The sequence below is a fragment of the Corvus kubaryi genome, unplaced genomic scaffold (genome assembly GCF_017639235.1).
Source record: "Corvus kubaryi isolate FWS band 111438036 unplaced genomic scaffold, C.kubaryi_AGA036_p1.0 37256, whole genome shotgun sequence".
In the NCBI taxonomy this organism is placed as follows: domain Eukaryota; kingdom Metazoa; phylum Chordata; class Aves; order Passeriformes; family Corvidae; genus Corvus; species Corvus kubaryi.
In genome coordinates, this window is record NW_024581076.1 from 7221035 (window position 1) to 7238470 (window position 17436).

General features: G+C 39.0%; 1 protein-coding gene across 1 annotated transcript in view; it reads right to left on the bottom strand.

Moving 5' to 3' along the window:
- Positions 1–2780: 2780 nt before the first annotated feature.
- Positions 2781–17436, bottom strand: part of XPO4 (exportin 4) — an 82060-nt gene continuing 67404 nt past the window's right edge. Inside the window, exons 20-23 of the mRNA XM_042023927.1 lie at positions 16462–16592; positions 15567–15684; positions 14212–14304; positions 2781–11093 (exon numbers count right to left, since the gene is read on the bottom strand). Coding sequence (XP_041879861.1) covers positions 10896–11093; positions 14212–14304; positions 15567–15684; positions 16462–16592 — 540 coding nt within the window. The 3' untranslated portion in view covers positions 2781–10895. The remainder of the gene's footprint in view (positions 11094–14211; positions 14305–15566; positions 15685–16461; positions 16593–17436) is intronic.

Here is a 17436-nt window from a genome sequence, read left to right on the forward strand (position 1 = left end):
GGTTCCGTGTGGGCTGGGATATCTCACACTGGTACCGGAGCCTGAGCTGGGCGGCGAGGCAGCCACAGGCGTCCGGCCTGTCAGACTTGGCGAGCACAGGGGCCCCTCGAGTTAGATGTCAGGTGTTCACCAGCCACGAGCTTCTGCCTTGCACTGCAGCCCAGTGCCCCAAACTGTTTTTCTACATCTGGCTCTCCTGTCCAGGCTCTCCATTTCTGTTAAACATTAGCAAGCCCGAATAAGCTCCCTTTCTTGCGTACAAACAGAAGTCAAGCTGATTCTTAGATGCTTTCAAAAGATAGCAAGTTTTAAAATATCTTCTTTGTTTAACTTCATAAACTCATAGAATGGTTTGGGTTGGAAGGGTCCTTAAAGATCATCTAGTTACCACCCCACTGCCATGGGCAGGAACACCTTTCGCTATCCCAGGTTGCTGCAAGCCCCATCCAATCTGTCTTTGAACACTTCCAGGGATCAGGCATCCACAGCTTCTCTGAGCAACCTGTTCCAGAGCCTCACCACTGTCACAGTAAAGAATTTCTTCCTAATATCTAATCTAAACCTACTTGCATTCAGTTTGAAGCCATTCCCCCTTGTCCTGTCACTAATATGCCCTTGTAGAAAGTTTCTCTCCATCTTTCTTATAGGCTCCCTTCAGGCCAATTTTTCCTTCAGATCTCCATATTTTAAACTCTCTCTCATGTGGAAACAAGGCTTTCCACGGCAGTAGAGAACTATGGGCATTTTCATTTCTTTTAAAAAGACTTCTTTTGCAGTCTGGATCTGGCATTCAGTGCATTAGCCACTCTATCTTTGAAAGTTCTTGGTAAAACAAGTCTTCATCCCAGCACAGAAGACTGTCTCACGTGGAGTGCATCCATATCTATTCAGGCTACCACCACTGCTGTAATTTAAAACAAGCAAACCAATCCCTTTTCCCTGCATTGTGCAAAGTCACAGTTGTCTTGATGCCTGCATAGCACTACTGAGTGCGGCAAGAAATGTGGTTTAGATATTACAGTGAAGTGACACTTCAGTAATTTTCCTATTTCATGCATGTTTGTAAGGCATTTTACATGAAAAATGAAAGTAGAAATGAGACTGGGATGACACCTACTCTCAGTCCAGATTTCCCAGAGCAGCAGTCTGCCCCTTGACAAGCAATTCCTCCTCACCAAAACGGTTAAACAGATCACATAAGGGCACAAGGCTGTGTGGTGGCTTGGGGGGTGGGCAGGGTGACATTATTTAGGTAATGATATCAGATACTACTTGGCAGCAAACAGACAGCTCAAAACCTTGCTTGAATCCTGTTACAAGACAATTCTAGAAGGAAAGCTCCAAAGGAGCTCAAGTGACCCTGTAGGAAGGAAATAACCCAGGTTATCTCTTGCTGCAGTTTCTTTGGGATGTGAGGACAAATGAACCACAAACACAGGAACACCTGTAAAGTGGACCCTGAAAGAAATTTCTTATTAACAATTGGGTTTTATTGTTCCCTCATATTTTTTGCAGACAGGTATTTCTAGTTAAACTATCTCCCCTGTCCTGTCACTGACAGAGCCATGTCACACAGCAGTGATACTGGTGTCCTTGAGACAAACCTGATGACACAGACCACTGCCTCTTCACTAATGCATTTGCTAGATCAAAAGCAGTGTTCAAAAATACAGTTCTACCCTGGAAAGCAATAGCAACGTCTTACTCACAAGGCTTTTTCTGTTTTGGTGTTTGAGTTTTTATTTTTACTCTATTGTATTTTTTCTCTACTGATGAAATTCTGTAGTTTTGTTCTCACCATAGCACAAGCCATAGCCATATGAAAAGGATAACCAGCTTTAATTAATATTAAAATAGATTATTAAATTCTAATTGTAGAATCTTTCCTGTTGCCATTAAGTCTAAAAAACTTCTATTAGCTTTTTCCCGGAAAAACCCCTCAACATGTTTAGGGCTGGCAAACCAACTGCACATTGTTTTGGAAGGCAGCCAAGCATGCAATGCTTTACAACCATACAAGGATTATTTCTAGTTAATGTCAACATAATCCTACTTCTGATGATGGAAAATAGCAAAGTGGAAATATTCTAGTTGGAGAACAACTTCCAACACCTCATCTTTGTAATCAAAGCACTTTCACTCCCAAGCTGTTCCCCCTAGAGATGGAGAATCAAACGTGTGTTGGAGCAGGGCAGGTGCACTACAGCTTCCCAAGACCTTGTGGCACAACATGAAGACAGACTGGCAGTCAGCCTCTTAAAAGCTTGCAGTCACTCCATGAATTCAAGTACAGTAGTAAGCTTTCATCTTCAAGCAGGTCACGTAGTCCCAACTCTTTCTCTATGGAGATATAAATCTTAGAAACATGACAGTGATACATGATCCCTGCGACTTCTTTCTCTTTTGCCAGGCTTTGTGCATCCCTTGGAAGTGACTCAGGGTTCACAAAGAGGGCTACAGCTTTCAGATAGAAAAATGCTCTTCATAAGTGACCACTAGTCACTTAATACCACCTAGTGGTATTGACATTTAAAACAGAGTTTACAAGTATTTGAAAGAAAACCCCCAACCCTTCAACAGAATTACCAGTATCTATACTTTTGTACATTTCCACATCCCTATAGATTTTACCATGGCTTCCAACTTACACAGTTCTCTCAAAAAATGTCCCAAGATACAGGGCAACATCCAACCTTCATGGCATTTTCTGGCCCCAAAGCCTTGTCATGGTTGTTTTGCTTTTCCCCCCAAAAGATGTAATCACTCTGCCATCACAAGAAGCAGGAAGGAAAATATATAAAATATATTTAGCAAAACCAGTAAAATTAAAGTGGAACAGAAAATGCAGTCAAGTAGCAAACATATACAGCAGCAGATTTTACAGTTTTTCCTAGACATACCTCTGCACTTTTTTCACACACGCTCTTTAAGGAGAAGGAAGAAAATAGAAATCAGATAGTGTTACGAAAGAAAACATTTCTTTTCCTGAACAGTAAATGGGGTTTATTACTGCTTTCTGCTTTTGAAACTCCAATTCAGACTATATATACCTCTAAGAAAAATAAGAGAAGGACACCCTTTTCTCTGTCCCTAAAGCAAAATTACACTGTCCTCCTTTTACAGACTATACTGGTATTTTAAATAGTTACACTCGCAGGATCTAGACATTATCTGGCCATCTTAAGGGATGCAGGTAACAAACATTTTAACCAAGATACAAAACAGGTATCCAATTTTTCCAGCTTTCCTGAGGCTGAGTGAATTGTTTAAATACATGTGCGCTTATCAAAATCCATGTTACAGTACATTTTAACAGTAGTTTGTTAAGAAATCATGAAAGTGCATAACAGCCTAAAAGCAGGCAAAAAGTACTTCAGAAGAACAGTCTTTCCTTAAAGTGGCAGAAGAATATAAGCTTTCCCCAAAGCAGTGTTGATCTTACGTGAGGACATCGGTGATCATCCTAAAGATTCCACAGTGTGGTGGTGGGCTTTTGGCTTTGGGGGTTTTTTTTGTGAGTTACAACAATCATTTCAAAAACAAATGACCATTAGCAGTATTGGTGCCGTTCCGAAACTAAAGCAAATGTCCTGACAGCTTATTAAACCAAGTTACCAATGAGGCTTTCAAATCAATACTTGTGTTGGAGTCTATTGATAACTCATTCAGGGAACACCAAACACAAAGACCGGAAGCAGTTTGAATATGCCACAAACCTAAACTGCAGCATCCAAAACAATAAGTTAAAGCAAATCAAACATACATGTCTTTACAACCAGTAACAGTAGGCCAGACACAGAGGGGAAGAAAAAGGGAAGTACATCACACCCATAGCTTTGCTTTACTCTAACTTGGAAAGGCAACATGGCATGTCAGGAAAATCAAATCCGATACCATCTAACAGATGTTAAAGTGAAAACAGCTGTTCCACAAGATTCAAATATAGACAGGAGAAAAACTAGTAGTGAATTATGTATCAGTCACAGTGGGTAGCTTCTTTGTTCTCTTTGGATATAGAGATTTGTCTGGAATGTTTTCCAAAATAAAGAGGAATTTATTATTTAATCAACAAAACTCACACTGATAGTATCACATTTCATTTCACAGAATTCCAAAACAGTACTCTCTTTTCCCCAACCAATGTGTTGATAAAATGGCAGACTTTTACTAATCCCTTTCAAGATGACATGGGTTAAAAGTTACGGGATAACACTTGTATCTTGTAGATTGATCTATTTTTCTTTCTCCAGATAAGATTGCAAAGTTATCACTTTCTTCTCCTCCTCCTCCTCCTTCCCTCTTCCAGGTCATGTACAACCTGCTCCTTGGTTGGCCGACCAGACAAATTGCACTTGGAGGGTTGTGCTTTCCTACTTTTCTGTTTGTAAGACATGGCAAATCACTGAAGGAAAAAGTCCACCACCAACTCCCCCATGCACAACTGAAGCCAATATAAGTTTCATAAAGGCAAAATTGATGGGGTTTGTGTATACTTAGACAAACAACTGTGAATAAAGGCTTTGTACCCAAATCATTCAAGTTTATTCCAGAACTTGTATTTAAGGTAAAGCAGAACAGTTCCACTTTCTACATGAAAGGCTCTTGGATACGCTGCTGTTAGTCTTACCAATTGCTTTCAGGAATTTCCTCAAAATGACTTTAAATGTTTCTGTCCTTCCCCAAAATATTCACTGAACTAGACCATGCCAATAGAAATATATAACTGCATAATCTTGCTTTTGAAACCAGTAAAATTCTAGTGATACATACAGCCAAGATATATAGCAAGCTGTCACCACCACAGTTGTTGCGTAGTTTTACTTTCAGGATTTGTGAAGCTTTTTTTTCTTTTCTAAATGATGTGAGTGCATGGAAGTAAGAGAGGAACAAAAGAAAATAGCTGTAGTTTATCTAAATATAATTGTATTATAGCACATTAGGAACTGCTGCCTGTAACTGAACTTCTCTGATATCCATGAAGTAACATACTGTTAGATGTTCCTAACATGGGAACAGATTATGAGTTTGGAGAACATTTCTGTGCCAGATATCATCATAAAAACTGTTTAGATTAAATACACACACACACACTCTCACACAAATTAAAGACCCAGAAATCAGTATTACTTTTGAGTAGACAAATACCACTGATAATAGTGACCTGAAAAGTCACTGTTAAAACTTCTTTTGGAAGATGGGGGAAAAGATTAATTTGATTGTATATTCACAGCCGCTTCTGGTAATTGCAGTCCAGTGTGAGATACTCCTGTGGCACCCCTAATCACACTTTTTTCTGTTGATGGACAAACTCATTCCTTAAGTGCTGATGTAAACTAAAGTTACTCCACCAACTTTTAATCTAATTACTGTGCATTCACTGTAGCCAAAGAGCAAAAGGTGTAGCCTAAGCTTTCATAATGTTCCTATTTATGTTTCCACTGTAAGGAAGTATAACAAATGCTTTTTCAGGGATTCAACACAGGTGAGATTTTAGAAAAATATTAAACAAGAATACACACAAATCACACAGGGCCCAAAACAAAATAATAAAAGTCTTTAGTGGAAAACAATTTTATCCTCTTCCTGCTTATGGATCTTAAAAATACACAAAGTGATCGTTCCAAAATTGAAAATTCAGTCGTGATAAGGCTTGATTACACAACCATTTCCCAAGTCTTATTGCAATAAACTGTGAAATACTTCTATGCAACTTCATATCTTCAACTGTACAGGTAAAACAATACTTGAAATCAACTAGCACTTCACTCCCTGTGTTTTTAATATATAAACTCAACACAGTACTGAATGACACATTTAAAATATTTACACACCTGACCAACAGCAGTACTAGCATTTATTGCCTTAAAACTGCATGTTCACTGCATGGAGGTTCCTTATTTTGCACAAAGAGAACAAATAATATAGGTCTTTTTTTTTCTAATTAAAAACTCCAGAATGGTTCAATGGGAGATTCAAATGTGTGGGGAATGCTATTAGAGAGGTTTTCATCAATTTCAAGTATCAAGCTGTAACAGACTGGAAAATTACATGGATAGTATCTTTCTCTTGAGGTTGGAAGGGCCTTCCAAATCAGCTTAAGAGTGGCTTAAAAGGACAGGAAAAGCAGAATAGGGAATGGGAAGAAATGAAAAAGCAGAATCATTTTTAATTCATTAAAGAGAAGGGAAAGCCTTCTCTTTAATGAATTAAAAGGGGTATCTTACTTCTCAGTTTCTAAGGCCCCAAGAAATCTCACACTGAAAAAAGAGTTTTATAAGATAGCTGAGAGCTTGAGGCTCTAGAGCAAAACATACTTCATGATTTGCTTCATGATCAGTGCTAGAAAACATTAATCTAATTTACTGAAAACAGAGCACAATCTACTCAAATGCAAATTTACAGGGGGTGGGGGAGCAGGGCTGGCTTTTAAAATTTTAATTGTAATCATTAGACTTTGGTTATACTGAGTGACTGGAACAGACATGGGAGAAATGAGTGGTGTTTGTTCTTTGCAGAAAAATGTAAAAAAACCAAAAGTAAACCAAACAAAAACCCTACCACCACAAGCAGCACTTGTCACAAGCAGAGGCACCGAAGCCTGAATAACCAACAACTGTCCTCTCCCTCTGTAGATCAGAACTGAGGCACACTGGTGGGGAATCTCACCTTATTTAAGAAGAAGCCGCCATTCCAATTGGCTGTAATTAAAATAATTACAATTTACAGCAAGCATGACTGTACTGCAGTAGATCAGTCCTGGGAATACTGCACCACTGCTGCCTCTACTGGGCTTTACAATTACGAAAATCTTCTGTTTTCATTACAGTAAATCTTACACCTCACAAAACTAAAATTAAAGTATATAATATTTACATAGCATCTCAGATCCTCAATGCATTTTACAGGCATAAGCTAATCCTCACAACATCCCTGTGAGGTAGGTAGGTGTTAATGCTACTTTAACAACAATACAGTTCTAGTGACTTGCCAATGGCCACTGAGGATCCAGTGGAAAAACATTACAAAATTAGAGGAGCCTGGCTCCTACTCCTGCGCTTATATTCATCAAGCTACTTCCATAAAAAAAACACCCCTTCTTATGTAATTACTTAACCAAACCTGAAATTACTTGAAGTGTTTTACAAGCAAAATGCTGCAAATTTGTATTTTTTAATAGTTTTACAGATCACAAATTAGAATTCACTTTCCCTTTTAAAGAACTAGATTTTAAATGGACAACTGACTGCTCTGAGCAAGCTTATTTTCTAGAACTACATGGCTTAGACATAAAGGGATTTGCCCAGACAAACACTGGGGCTTTAGTGAGTTCTACTCACTATGAAAGCGATGACTCCAATTCAAACCCCTCTCTTTTAACTAGTAGGATTTGGACATGCTGAGAAAACAAGTTTCTCATTCCTGAGAAAAAAGGTGAGCCCTTTTATCACTAAACAGTGAAACACAAACCTCTGGGCAAAAAGTAGCAGATTCTGGCAGTAATTCAGTGAAGCGAATTAAGGCATAAATGCACATGAAAGTGGAAGTTTCATGCATCCAGTCCACTTCTCCCTGTCCCTATGTATCTGTGCTTTCAACAAGGTCTTGAATTTTATGATTGAACTCAATGGTCATGCTTGTCAGTGTTGAAAACTATAGGTTGAACAACAGTAAATTATTATGCCAGCATTAGAACTAACTATTATAATGGGGAAGGAGCTGGCAAAATGGGAAAGAAGCTACTTAATTTCTAGTCTCAGACTGAAAACACTGGTCTAATAATCTGTTTTAGCAAGAAGAGTCTAGACAAATATATTTGTTACAATTATATCACGCAGCATTTATAATTCGGTTTGAATTGTCTTTTTTCTTCCTTCAAAAAACAGGTGCATTTTTAGAACCATTATTCACTTTGCACAGTGAATGGAAAGTCAATGCAATGATGCTATAAAACTTTCAGAACACTTATGTGGAGTCAGCTCTCAGTGTTCACTACAAACAGTCTATGAGTCTTTCCTGTGGACCTCAGTGTGCTTTCACATCCAGATTTACAGCAACTGGATGTGTAGAAGTTCACAGAAGATTCTTTTCTTTTTTTTTTTTTTTTTTTTTTTTGGTAGGGATACAGAAGCCAAATAGCTCAGGTAGAAGCAGTCACCAAGCCAGCAGGAGTATGAATGAACAGGCCTTATTCCCAGAAGCCTTTGCAACCATTTCATGGATGTCACTAAGCACAGACATCTTAGCATTGCTCTAAAAGAAACATAAAAAGGCATGGAAAGATCCCTGTTGAATATATGAGAATGAAAGAAAAATTAAAAAACAGGAAAGTGTAACATCAAGCAGGAAAATTACAAAAAACTCCAAACCCTTACTAGGACAGTTTTCCTTTAACACATAATATTATTTTTAAATGAAGGTCAAAGGAAATTTTTAAACCACCTTTAAAACTAGTCTTTGAAAGTAAGTGTTCATACTTTAGCTGATGTCTTGATACTCAAAAGATGCTGTGTGTCTCTTATTGTTACAACACAGTGGGCCTGACAAGAAAAATAATGGGCATGCACATTACTTTGCCCAGAATACAAACTCAATTTGTGCTCCCATTCATCACAATATGCAAGGGGATTTCAAAACTTTAAAGTTAATAAATATTTTTAAATAGTGAGCCAGCTTTAAGATTAATTAAACAATAGTGACAGAGCTAGTTAAAAAGGATGACTGAGTGTATCAGTTAGTCAGACCCAAACCATGGAATATTCGCTATGATCTCTTTGAAGACTTCAGTCTGGATATCTGACATCAAGCACTTCATAACACACCAGCAGCTCCTACTGCTGCCGATGTTTCCAGGCTTCAGTGCCCTTCATCTGAAAAAAATGAGGTTTCAGAACTTCTGTCCCATCCAATGTACAAACTCAGAAAAACTCCAGAAGCAGTTTCAAAAACAGCAAACCCCAATTTAAAAATAAAAATTCAGCCATCACTACAGTTTGAAACAGAATGATCTGCCAGGATCATTGTATTTTGTGCAAGTGCACAGTCAAGAAATCCTTTAGAGAAAAGCATTAGAGCTTCAAGAAAAAATTGAGAGCAATACCCCTGTTCTAAAATACTACGCAAAATCTTAGAAATAAAATACTATCTGGGAAGGTACGCTATTATCTAAGAAGTTTTGTGGTCACTTTGTAATGTGTAAATCTGCCCTTGCCCAGTTTTCACATCAATTAAAAGAGAAAAGTATAATAAAGAGATGGCATTTTTGGCCTTGTGGATCCATGCTTGAGACACTTACAGATTTAACTTTAAAAAAAAAAAAAAAAAGAAGAGCCTTAGATCACATAGCACAGTATTAGAGATTTGCATCTGTTGTGAGATTCTGGCTATTGTGAGTAATTTTGAGATGAATAGCTGAAAAATGGCACAGAATTGCAAACACGAAGCTCTACATAGCCATATAAAGGTGTATACCAGACTTTTTATATAAATTTTAAAAACACATGGGGAATTTTCAACAGCATAATCTAGCAGAGATCTTAAATGGAAGGGCCCACTTCTGCCTCTGTGTATTTCCACAGAAATAATTTTACTAGACATGCAGCATTTGTGTTTGCTTCAGTTTCCTCTGGCTCATGACAGGAGACAAAGCAGGCCTTGCTTTCATAGTCATGTGCTGCTCTCCCTTGTTGGTTCTTTATACTCAGGGCACTATATTCTGCTATGATAAAAGCTTAAGTGCTGATATAAAAAAACCAAGCAAGAGCAGAGCAGCTGGGAGACCTCTGCAGAAGTGGGGCTAGATTCAGCAAAAACAAAAATCTCCTACAGCACTAGACTTCCCAATTACCCTTCCCCACTGGAGTCAGACATGCTTGAGTAAAAGGGTTTGATGCCCCTGTGCTAGCATAATTGTTTTAGCTAATGCCCCAACTTTGTAAAGTTTGCCAGTAATTCACACCTTTTGGGTTGTTATTGCTTAAGCAAACAGTTCAGTGTAGAAATACATTGCAGTTGCGTGCAACCCAGGTGAGAATCAAAACAGATACTGAAAGTAAAACTACACATGAACCTTGCATTAGACACTCATTCCAAAACAACACGTCAACATGAAGGGCTGCAAAAGGTACACAGCAGCTCAGTGCCAACATCCTAAACCAACTCTGAAGAGTAATATCTTGCCTTAAATCTTGCCTTAAATTTCTTACCTAAAGTATATGAGCTTTTTTTTTTTCTTTTAAATTAAGGCAATGAAATGGCTACAGTTCCTAAAGTTCATTTTAGGGGAACAAAAATATACACCTTTTTTTCTCTCTGAACTTTAGGCAGCAGAACATAATGTAAAAACCTGCATTGCATTCAACCTGCAATGTCAGATTGACGTAGAAGAACAGAACTAAACACAAGTTAAAATACCATTTGGTTTTTCTTCCCCATTGGAACACAAACTCAAACTTTAAGAGAGGAAAAATAAAGCTTAAAATCAGCTAAACTGTTTAGAGCTTTATATGTATCTGCATCACACTCTAACATGATTTTGGGTAGAAAAGAAATCTGTGTGTTTATACGACCACTCATATTTTAAACCAGTGCAGGGGGAAAGGCACTGCATTTATTTTATTGTGCCCATATCTGCACATAAATGGAAAAAAATTCAATTCAGATTTTCTGTTCATTTTCTTCCACACCCAAGTATGACAGATTGCAGCTAATACATAATAGCAAAAGCTGATTCAAAGTTGACCTCTCCTATTCCATGGTGTTGCGTTCAAACTTCCAGGCTCTCTAGAATCTGAGATGGCTGCAAAGAACCCAGAGACAGGTACAAGATTTAGTCAGCATTCAGCATTTCTCAGTGCATTTTGCAGAAAGGGTCTAAATTAGGCATAGAGTTCTGTTGTTTATTTTACACAGAGAAGTCCACCAACATTTGCCATAAATTCTTCTAAACTCTTTAAGAAGGCCATCTTCTGCTTACGGTCCAGTGTAGGAGGAGTGCTGCTTGCAGTAAGCTTGTTGAAGGCATCTGCTAACCGCTGGTAAATTACTGGATCTTGTTGAGTTGATAGCAATGTTTCAACTAACTCTGAATATTCAGCCTGTTAAACATAAAAAAAAAAAAAAAGATACAATATATACAACTTCTCTCATCATGACAAGAGCCAGAATAAAGGCTGTGACAGAAAACCATCAGTACCTCCTCACCTGTCTTCACAGCCTTTCACCTACCTCTAAACCAGAAAAAATCCTTCATCCAGGCTGGGTATTTTAATAAGGCTAAAGAAGTCTTCAAAGCAAGGTACAGTGCTTTGCAGTGCAGAGTAAGATAACCATTTTAAGGCAAAGGGGCCTTCTGGCTCTTTCTTAGCATAGGCTTATTCTTAATGCCTGCCCCATGTTCCACACCAATCATCTCCTCCCACAAGTTCTCCACTTTCTAGGGTCCCTTCCCTGCGACAGAGCTTAGATTCCTTTCTAAGAGCTTCCTACTTACTCTCATGCTTACTTGGACAGAAACAAAAGACAAAGAAACATGTCAAAGATGACTAGAAGGACACTGCCAAGGAACACACACCTGAAGCAAGTCCAAAGGGACCGAGCTCTGGGAGTACAAATGAAGGACACAGGAGTTAGAATGGCAGTTCCCTCCACTTTACCCATGAGGGGCTGGGTAAGGGTAGACACAAGAAGAATTTGCCACCAAATATCACAGGGTCCTTTTCTCTTACATGTTCACGAGTCCCTCTTTGAGGGATAAGGGCTGCTAACAAGAGAGAGGATCCATGGGACAAAGTGGCTTAGCATCGTCTTTGCCCAAGGCTTGCCAAGCCAGCAAGAAGGGCTTTAAAGGGCATGTTGAGGGATGGTGGTAACAACTTGTAGATAAGTAAAGAGAGAGACCAAAAGTATTAAGAACACAAAGAAGTGTGATGGGTTTAAAAGTGCTCACCAGGAAGGGTGAAACAGGCTGAAAGGAGGCCAACCTGAAATGCCTGTATAAAAGTGTGTTCAGCTCTGGAAACAGAAAGAGCTAAGAGCTCCATGGGCAGGTTCAGAGCTGCAACCTTACTGCAGGCATTGATATGTGGTGGGACAGGTGGCATGACTGGAGTGTTTCAAGGGACAGACGGAAGCTTGTTAGAGCTCTTTAAGGAAGAAGATGACAGAAGATTGACATTTCTTGAAAAGTCAGCTCAAATTAAAGATGGTTTTCTACAGACTGGGCAGCAATCTAGTTGAGTGCTTATGGATCGTGATCAGAGGAGAAGCAGTAAAAATGACATCATCTTTTGGGGTGGGATCTTGTTACAAATCCCCAGAACAGGGCTTTTAGTGGACTGAGTCATCTCTAAGCAACCTGAGGAAGTTTCCAGATCAGACTTACAAGAGATTATCTCCCTGACATTTGCTCAAATACCAGATGGGCTACCCAGGGGTGTGACTTTGCATCTGCTATTCACAGCTAGTAAGAGCTGGTCAGGGATGTGGTAATTAATGCCAACCTTTCAGCTATCATTAAATAGTGGAGTTAAGGATTCTCAGGAAAGCAAGGAAAGAGGACAGGCAAGTAAGAACCTGGACATCATGAGAGCAGATGTCACCTTATTCAAGACAGGTGGGTGGGATCCTGTGGGAGTGAGCTCTGAAGACAAAAAGAGCTCAAGAAAGCTGACAGGCCTTTAAGGACAACCTCGTCCAAGCACAAGAATGGTCCGTCCAGATACTGAAGAAAACAATAAGGACACAGATTCAGCTAAGCAGGGACTTAATGACTAAACTCCAGCCCAAGGGCAGCACATGCAGGAAATAGAAGCAGGAACAGCTAGAAAGGAGGAAAGAAGAAACATTGTCTGGACAAAAACAATGACAGAAAAATGAACTTCAGCTGAAGTTGAATTTAGCAAAGGACATCAAAGACAAAAAAAGCAGCTTTTACCAGTACTTTAAAAGAAGGAACAGGGAAAATATGGGTTCTACTGCTGAATGGAATAGAAGATTTAATGATCATAGACGAGAGGTAAGACTGAAATAATCAATGCTTTCTTTTGCCTTGGTCTTTACTGACAGGTTTTTCCAGACCTTTGTGACTAGAGACAGGGTTCAAGAAAGAGAGGAATTATGCATAGTGAAGAGGATCAACCCATGTATCTCTTGAGAAATCTTGATGCATGCAAGCTCATGAGATCTGACAGAATCTATCCAAGGGTTCAGAAAGCTGGTTCATGTCATTCATTACTGGCTGCTCTCTATCATCTTTGAATGACTAAGAAAATCATGAAGCAAGTACTCTTGGAAATTATTTCTGGGCAGGTGAAAGTCACAGGACCCAAGGGAATGGCCTGAAGTTGTCAGGGAAAGTTTACATTGGGTATTAGGAAAAGGTTCTTCACCCAGAGGGTGGTTGGGCACTGGAACAGGCTCCCCAGGGAAGTGGTAACAGCACCAGCCTGACAGAGTTCAAGAAGTGTTCAGACAATGTTCTCAGGCACATGGTGTGATTCTTGGGGATGGTCCTGTGCAGGGCCAGGAGTTGGACTTGATGATACTCATGGGTCCCTTCTAATTCAGCATATTCTGTGATTCTGAGAACAGACAGTGTGGATTTACCCAGGGGAAATCATGCTTTACCAACCTGCCTTCTTTGACAAAATGACTACATCTATGGCTAACACGAGTGCAGTGGATGCCTAAGGTGAGTCTTTCGCAGTTGTGTACTGCACCCTTGCAACCAAGCTGGGATTTTATTGTCTAAATGGGTAAAAACACATGTGTAAAAACACACCTGTACCATCAGCCTATAAAGGATTGAGGTTAATGGCTCATATTCCACCTGGAAGCTGGTTCCAAGTGGCACTGAGAGCTCTCATCTGGACCTTGTCCTGTTAAATATTTTAGTCAATGACCTGGAGGGGGAGGGAAAATACGCTCTTCTCAAGTCTGGGGATGAAACCAAACTGGGGAGTGCAGCCAGTGCATTCAAGGCCAGGACTGACATTTAGAGACACTTACTCAGGCTGGTGCAATGAGCTGACAGGAAAGTCATGAAACTCAAAAAGGACAAATGCAAAGACCTGCAGCTGAAACAGGCAGACCTCCTGAGGGTCCCTCCTTCCAACCCAAATGATGCCATGATCCCAAATGATTACCAGGGACACAAGAAATAACCACTCTCCTTTAACAAATGACTTCTTTTCAGGGTGTGTCTGAATGCCATACCTGATGCAAACACACTAACGTGTAGAATGCTTCACCTGCTGCCGTTGTCATTTCTGTATTGTGCTTCTGAAGTACCAGCATATCAAAAACCATCTGAAATTGCAAAACAGAAGTAGTTGTGTAAGTGTAAACTTAACTTTCTACTTCACCAGCATTTGTTGCTGAAGCTCATCTTCACTTCTGATAATAACAATGAACATGTATTACAAACATCCAAGGTTGCTGTTTGCTTTGTTGCCCCCTTTTTTTATTTTTGAATTTAGGTACCAGTAATGTAGAGGCCAAGTTCTTTTAGAAGTTGAGTCTTGGCTTAACAGCATAAATTCACATCTCAGAGCACTGGAACCTCTTGTTGATTTTTATCAACTGTTCTTCAGAGAAACATGACATCACTTATATTTTTCTCCAAAAGCTGCAGATATGTCAGAGAAATAATGAAAAAAGCCTTTGCTCTTTCAGAATAAAATATGGAACTTTTCCTCAAGTTTTGGAGACTCCTATAGCTCACAGAAAGTCAACCCGGGAACAGATTAGTAAAGAGTAATATTATAATATTAAGTGAAAATTTAGGATTAAGGAACAAAACTATGTTAACTTAGAAGACACATAAAGACAAAATTATTTAAGTTTCTCATTCTCTCAGCTTGTCTGATGGAAGCTTTTAATGAGCAATCCTCAGAAGTCCCCATGTCAGTTTGGTAAGAAAAGTTGTCTTAGGTAAAACTGAAGTCTACACAAAATCAGAAGATAAGTACACAAATTCTGCAATTACTTTGTTGCCAGTTAGTAGGAACCTGGTTGCTACCAGGTCACTTCAAAATTTATTAAAGTGGATAGTCCTAAAAGGAAAGTACCGAATGCGATATTGAATTAAGAAAACACGTAGTTCATTAGATACATTGAATAAATGACAGCATTTCCTTTCTAGTTCCCAGCTATGATCTTTTTCATGCCTTTCCTTTTAGCACTCTACCCAGCCTCCAGTTCACAGAATCCTGGAAGCTTTCTGTTCACAGCTTCCACAGTAACTGCTAGAAGTGTCAATCAGTTCAAAGCTCAAGTGCAGAGCATGGATATATAAATTGCATTCTGAGAGACTCAGGGCTTTTGTTTATTGGCAATAATGGAGTGGTTCCCTCTACATCTCCATCCTCTTTTGTACTCTAGTCCGATATCTTCAGTTCTTCATGCCCTTTTTCTTCTTAAGCTGCCACTTTTTTTTTTTTTTTTTTTAGGTGACAGGCTGTTTCCTACTATATGTGTGATCCTGATTAATCTGGATATGATCACTGTTTGGCCTCTGGATGCTACCTTTATGCAAAAAAACAAAGTAACACAAAACGTAGATGCCTTACCTTAAGAAAGTGCCTCGTTGCTAGAAAAAGGGTTGAATCTGTTTCTTGTGCTTTTGCACACTGTTCTGCTAATGGTGTTACAGCCTCCAGACAGAGCTGGCAAACCTCTGAGCTCATTCTGATAATTGGTGTTAAAGAATTGAAGTCAGAGTTTAATTAAATTGTGGTCAAACCACCCAGCTGTGACACTAGAAAATATCTGAAATTCTTGTATGTTTCAAGGTTTCTTTTCACTACAAAGTTGCTAATTAAAAAAACACTAGAAAAAAGGGGGGAAAAAAGGTTCCAACTTCATTACCTTCTTTTATTAGCTACATGCCTTAAGGTAACATAACCCTCTCTGACATAACATTTTCAGAAAGAGTCCCTTATGGTCAAGCTCATCTGTTTCTGACACGTGCCACAGATTAGTAAAAATGGTACTCCCATTATGAGAGGGAGAGCCCATTGGCACCCTGACAGGAAATGCTCTGGAGCCAGCCCAGTAGAACAGCAGCAATGTTTTGTATTACCAGCTGAGAGACTAATTCAGGAATGGCTTTGGGATACCAGCTGAAGGCTTATGAAGTTACACACTCTGAAATGAAGTAATGGAGGAGGCAGGAATGGCTGCCAGAAAAAACTTACATGCTAAGCTACTTAAAGGCTGCGCCCAAGCACCACAAGTTAGAGGCAATTCAGCAAATGTTGGAATCTCAATGGACACTACAGCGAAACTCTCAATCCCCAGAGAGCAGAGCAAGAGTCAATTACTGATATATAATTATAGATGCAGATATTCATAGAAAGAGGAAAGAAAAAAAAACAAAGATAAAAAATTGTTATTTTTAACAGGTCCTTATAAAAGCAACTTAGTTTTTTTTTTTTAAACATTCCCAAGCTCTATAAAGGATACGATGACATCCCTAACTCCAGTGAGTACATTAGGCTCTTAAAGAGGTCCTCTGGAAGTTGTGGAATTTTCTCAGGGAATATCTCACATATGAAAGTGATTAATTTGTAATATTGATTACACAGGGATGGAAACTGTCAAAAGAAAAACATGATATTTTTAGATTCAACTTTTCTGGCATAATTTTCAACGGTAGAAAGAGACAGGACTGATGCTTTGCACTAAAGAAAAATTAGAATGGCTACAACTTTATATAAATACAAACACTGTGGTACAATAAAAGATGATTACTAAAGATAAACAGTTGATGGTGGCAGTCTGGTATCTGCTCTACACAAATTAAAGGAATTTTACTTCAGATGTGGATAAATCTAGTCCTGTGGGGTAAAAGCCTTGCAATCCTTTGGAGCACAATTGAGGGGCTCCCATGGTACATTTTCAGTTTGATCTAAAATGGACACAGCCCTTGCACTCAGCAAGTGCTACCAGATGAGAAGCCATGTGAAGAGGGGACAGCTCAGACACCCTTCAGAAGTGTTCCCCGGGTTCAAAGGAAAACATGAACACAGTGCAACCCAATGAAATGCTGCTGCCCCATTGTTTCATATTTTACTATTCTACTGACAAGCTGCTGATGCCTACAATTGAAAGCCATCTGTATTGTGAAAATAAATAGTTACTTTTAACTAATATCACAGTTTATACTTCTTGTCACATTTCTGACACAATGAGAAAAAGGACTCCATAAGCCACATTTCAGGTTTGGCTGTTGATCTGCAACAGGCTTGCTTTTAGAAGAACAGTTTTGTTTAGGATCTTCAGATATACATTTTCTCAGCTTACAGTATTTATTTTCAAAGAGTATCTAGAACTATGGAACAGTTGTTTACATTTAGGAAGTCTAGAAAATTCAAGTTATAGAGGTCGAATGCATATAGGAACAAATTCTGGGAATTCATTACTATAAAGCTTTCACAT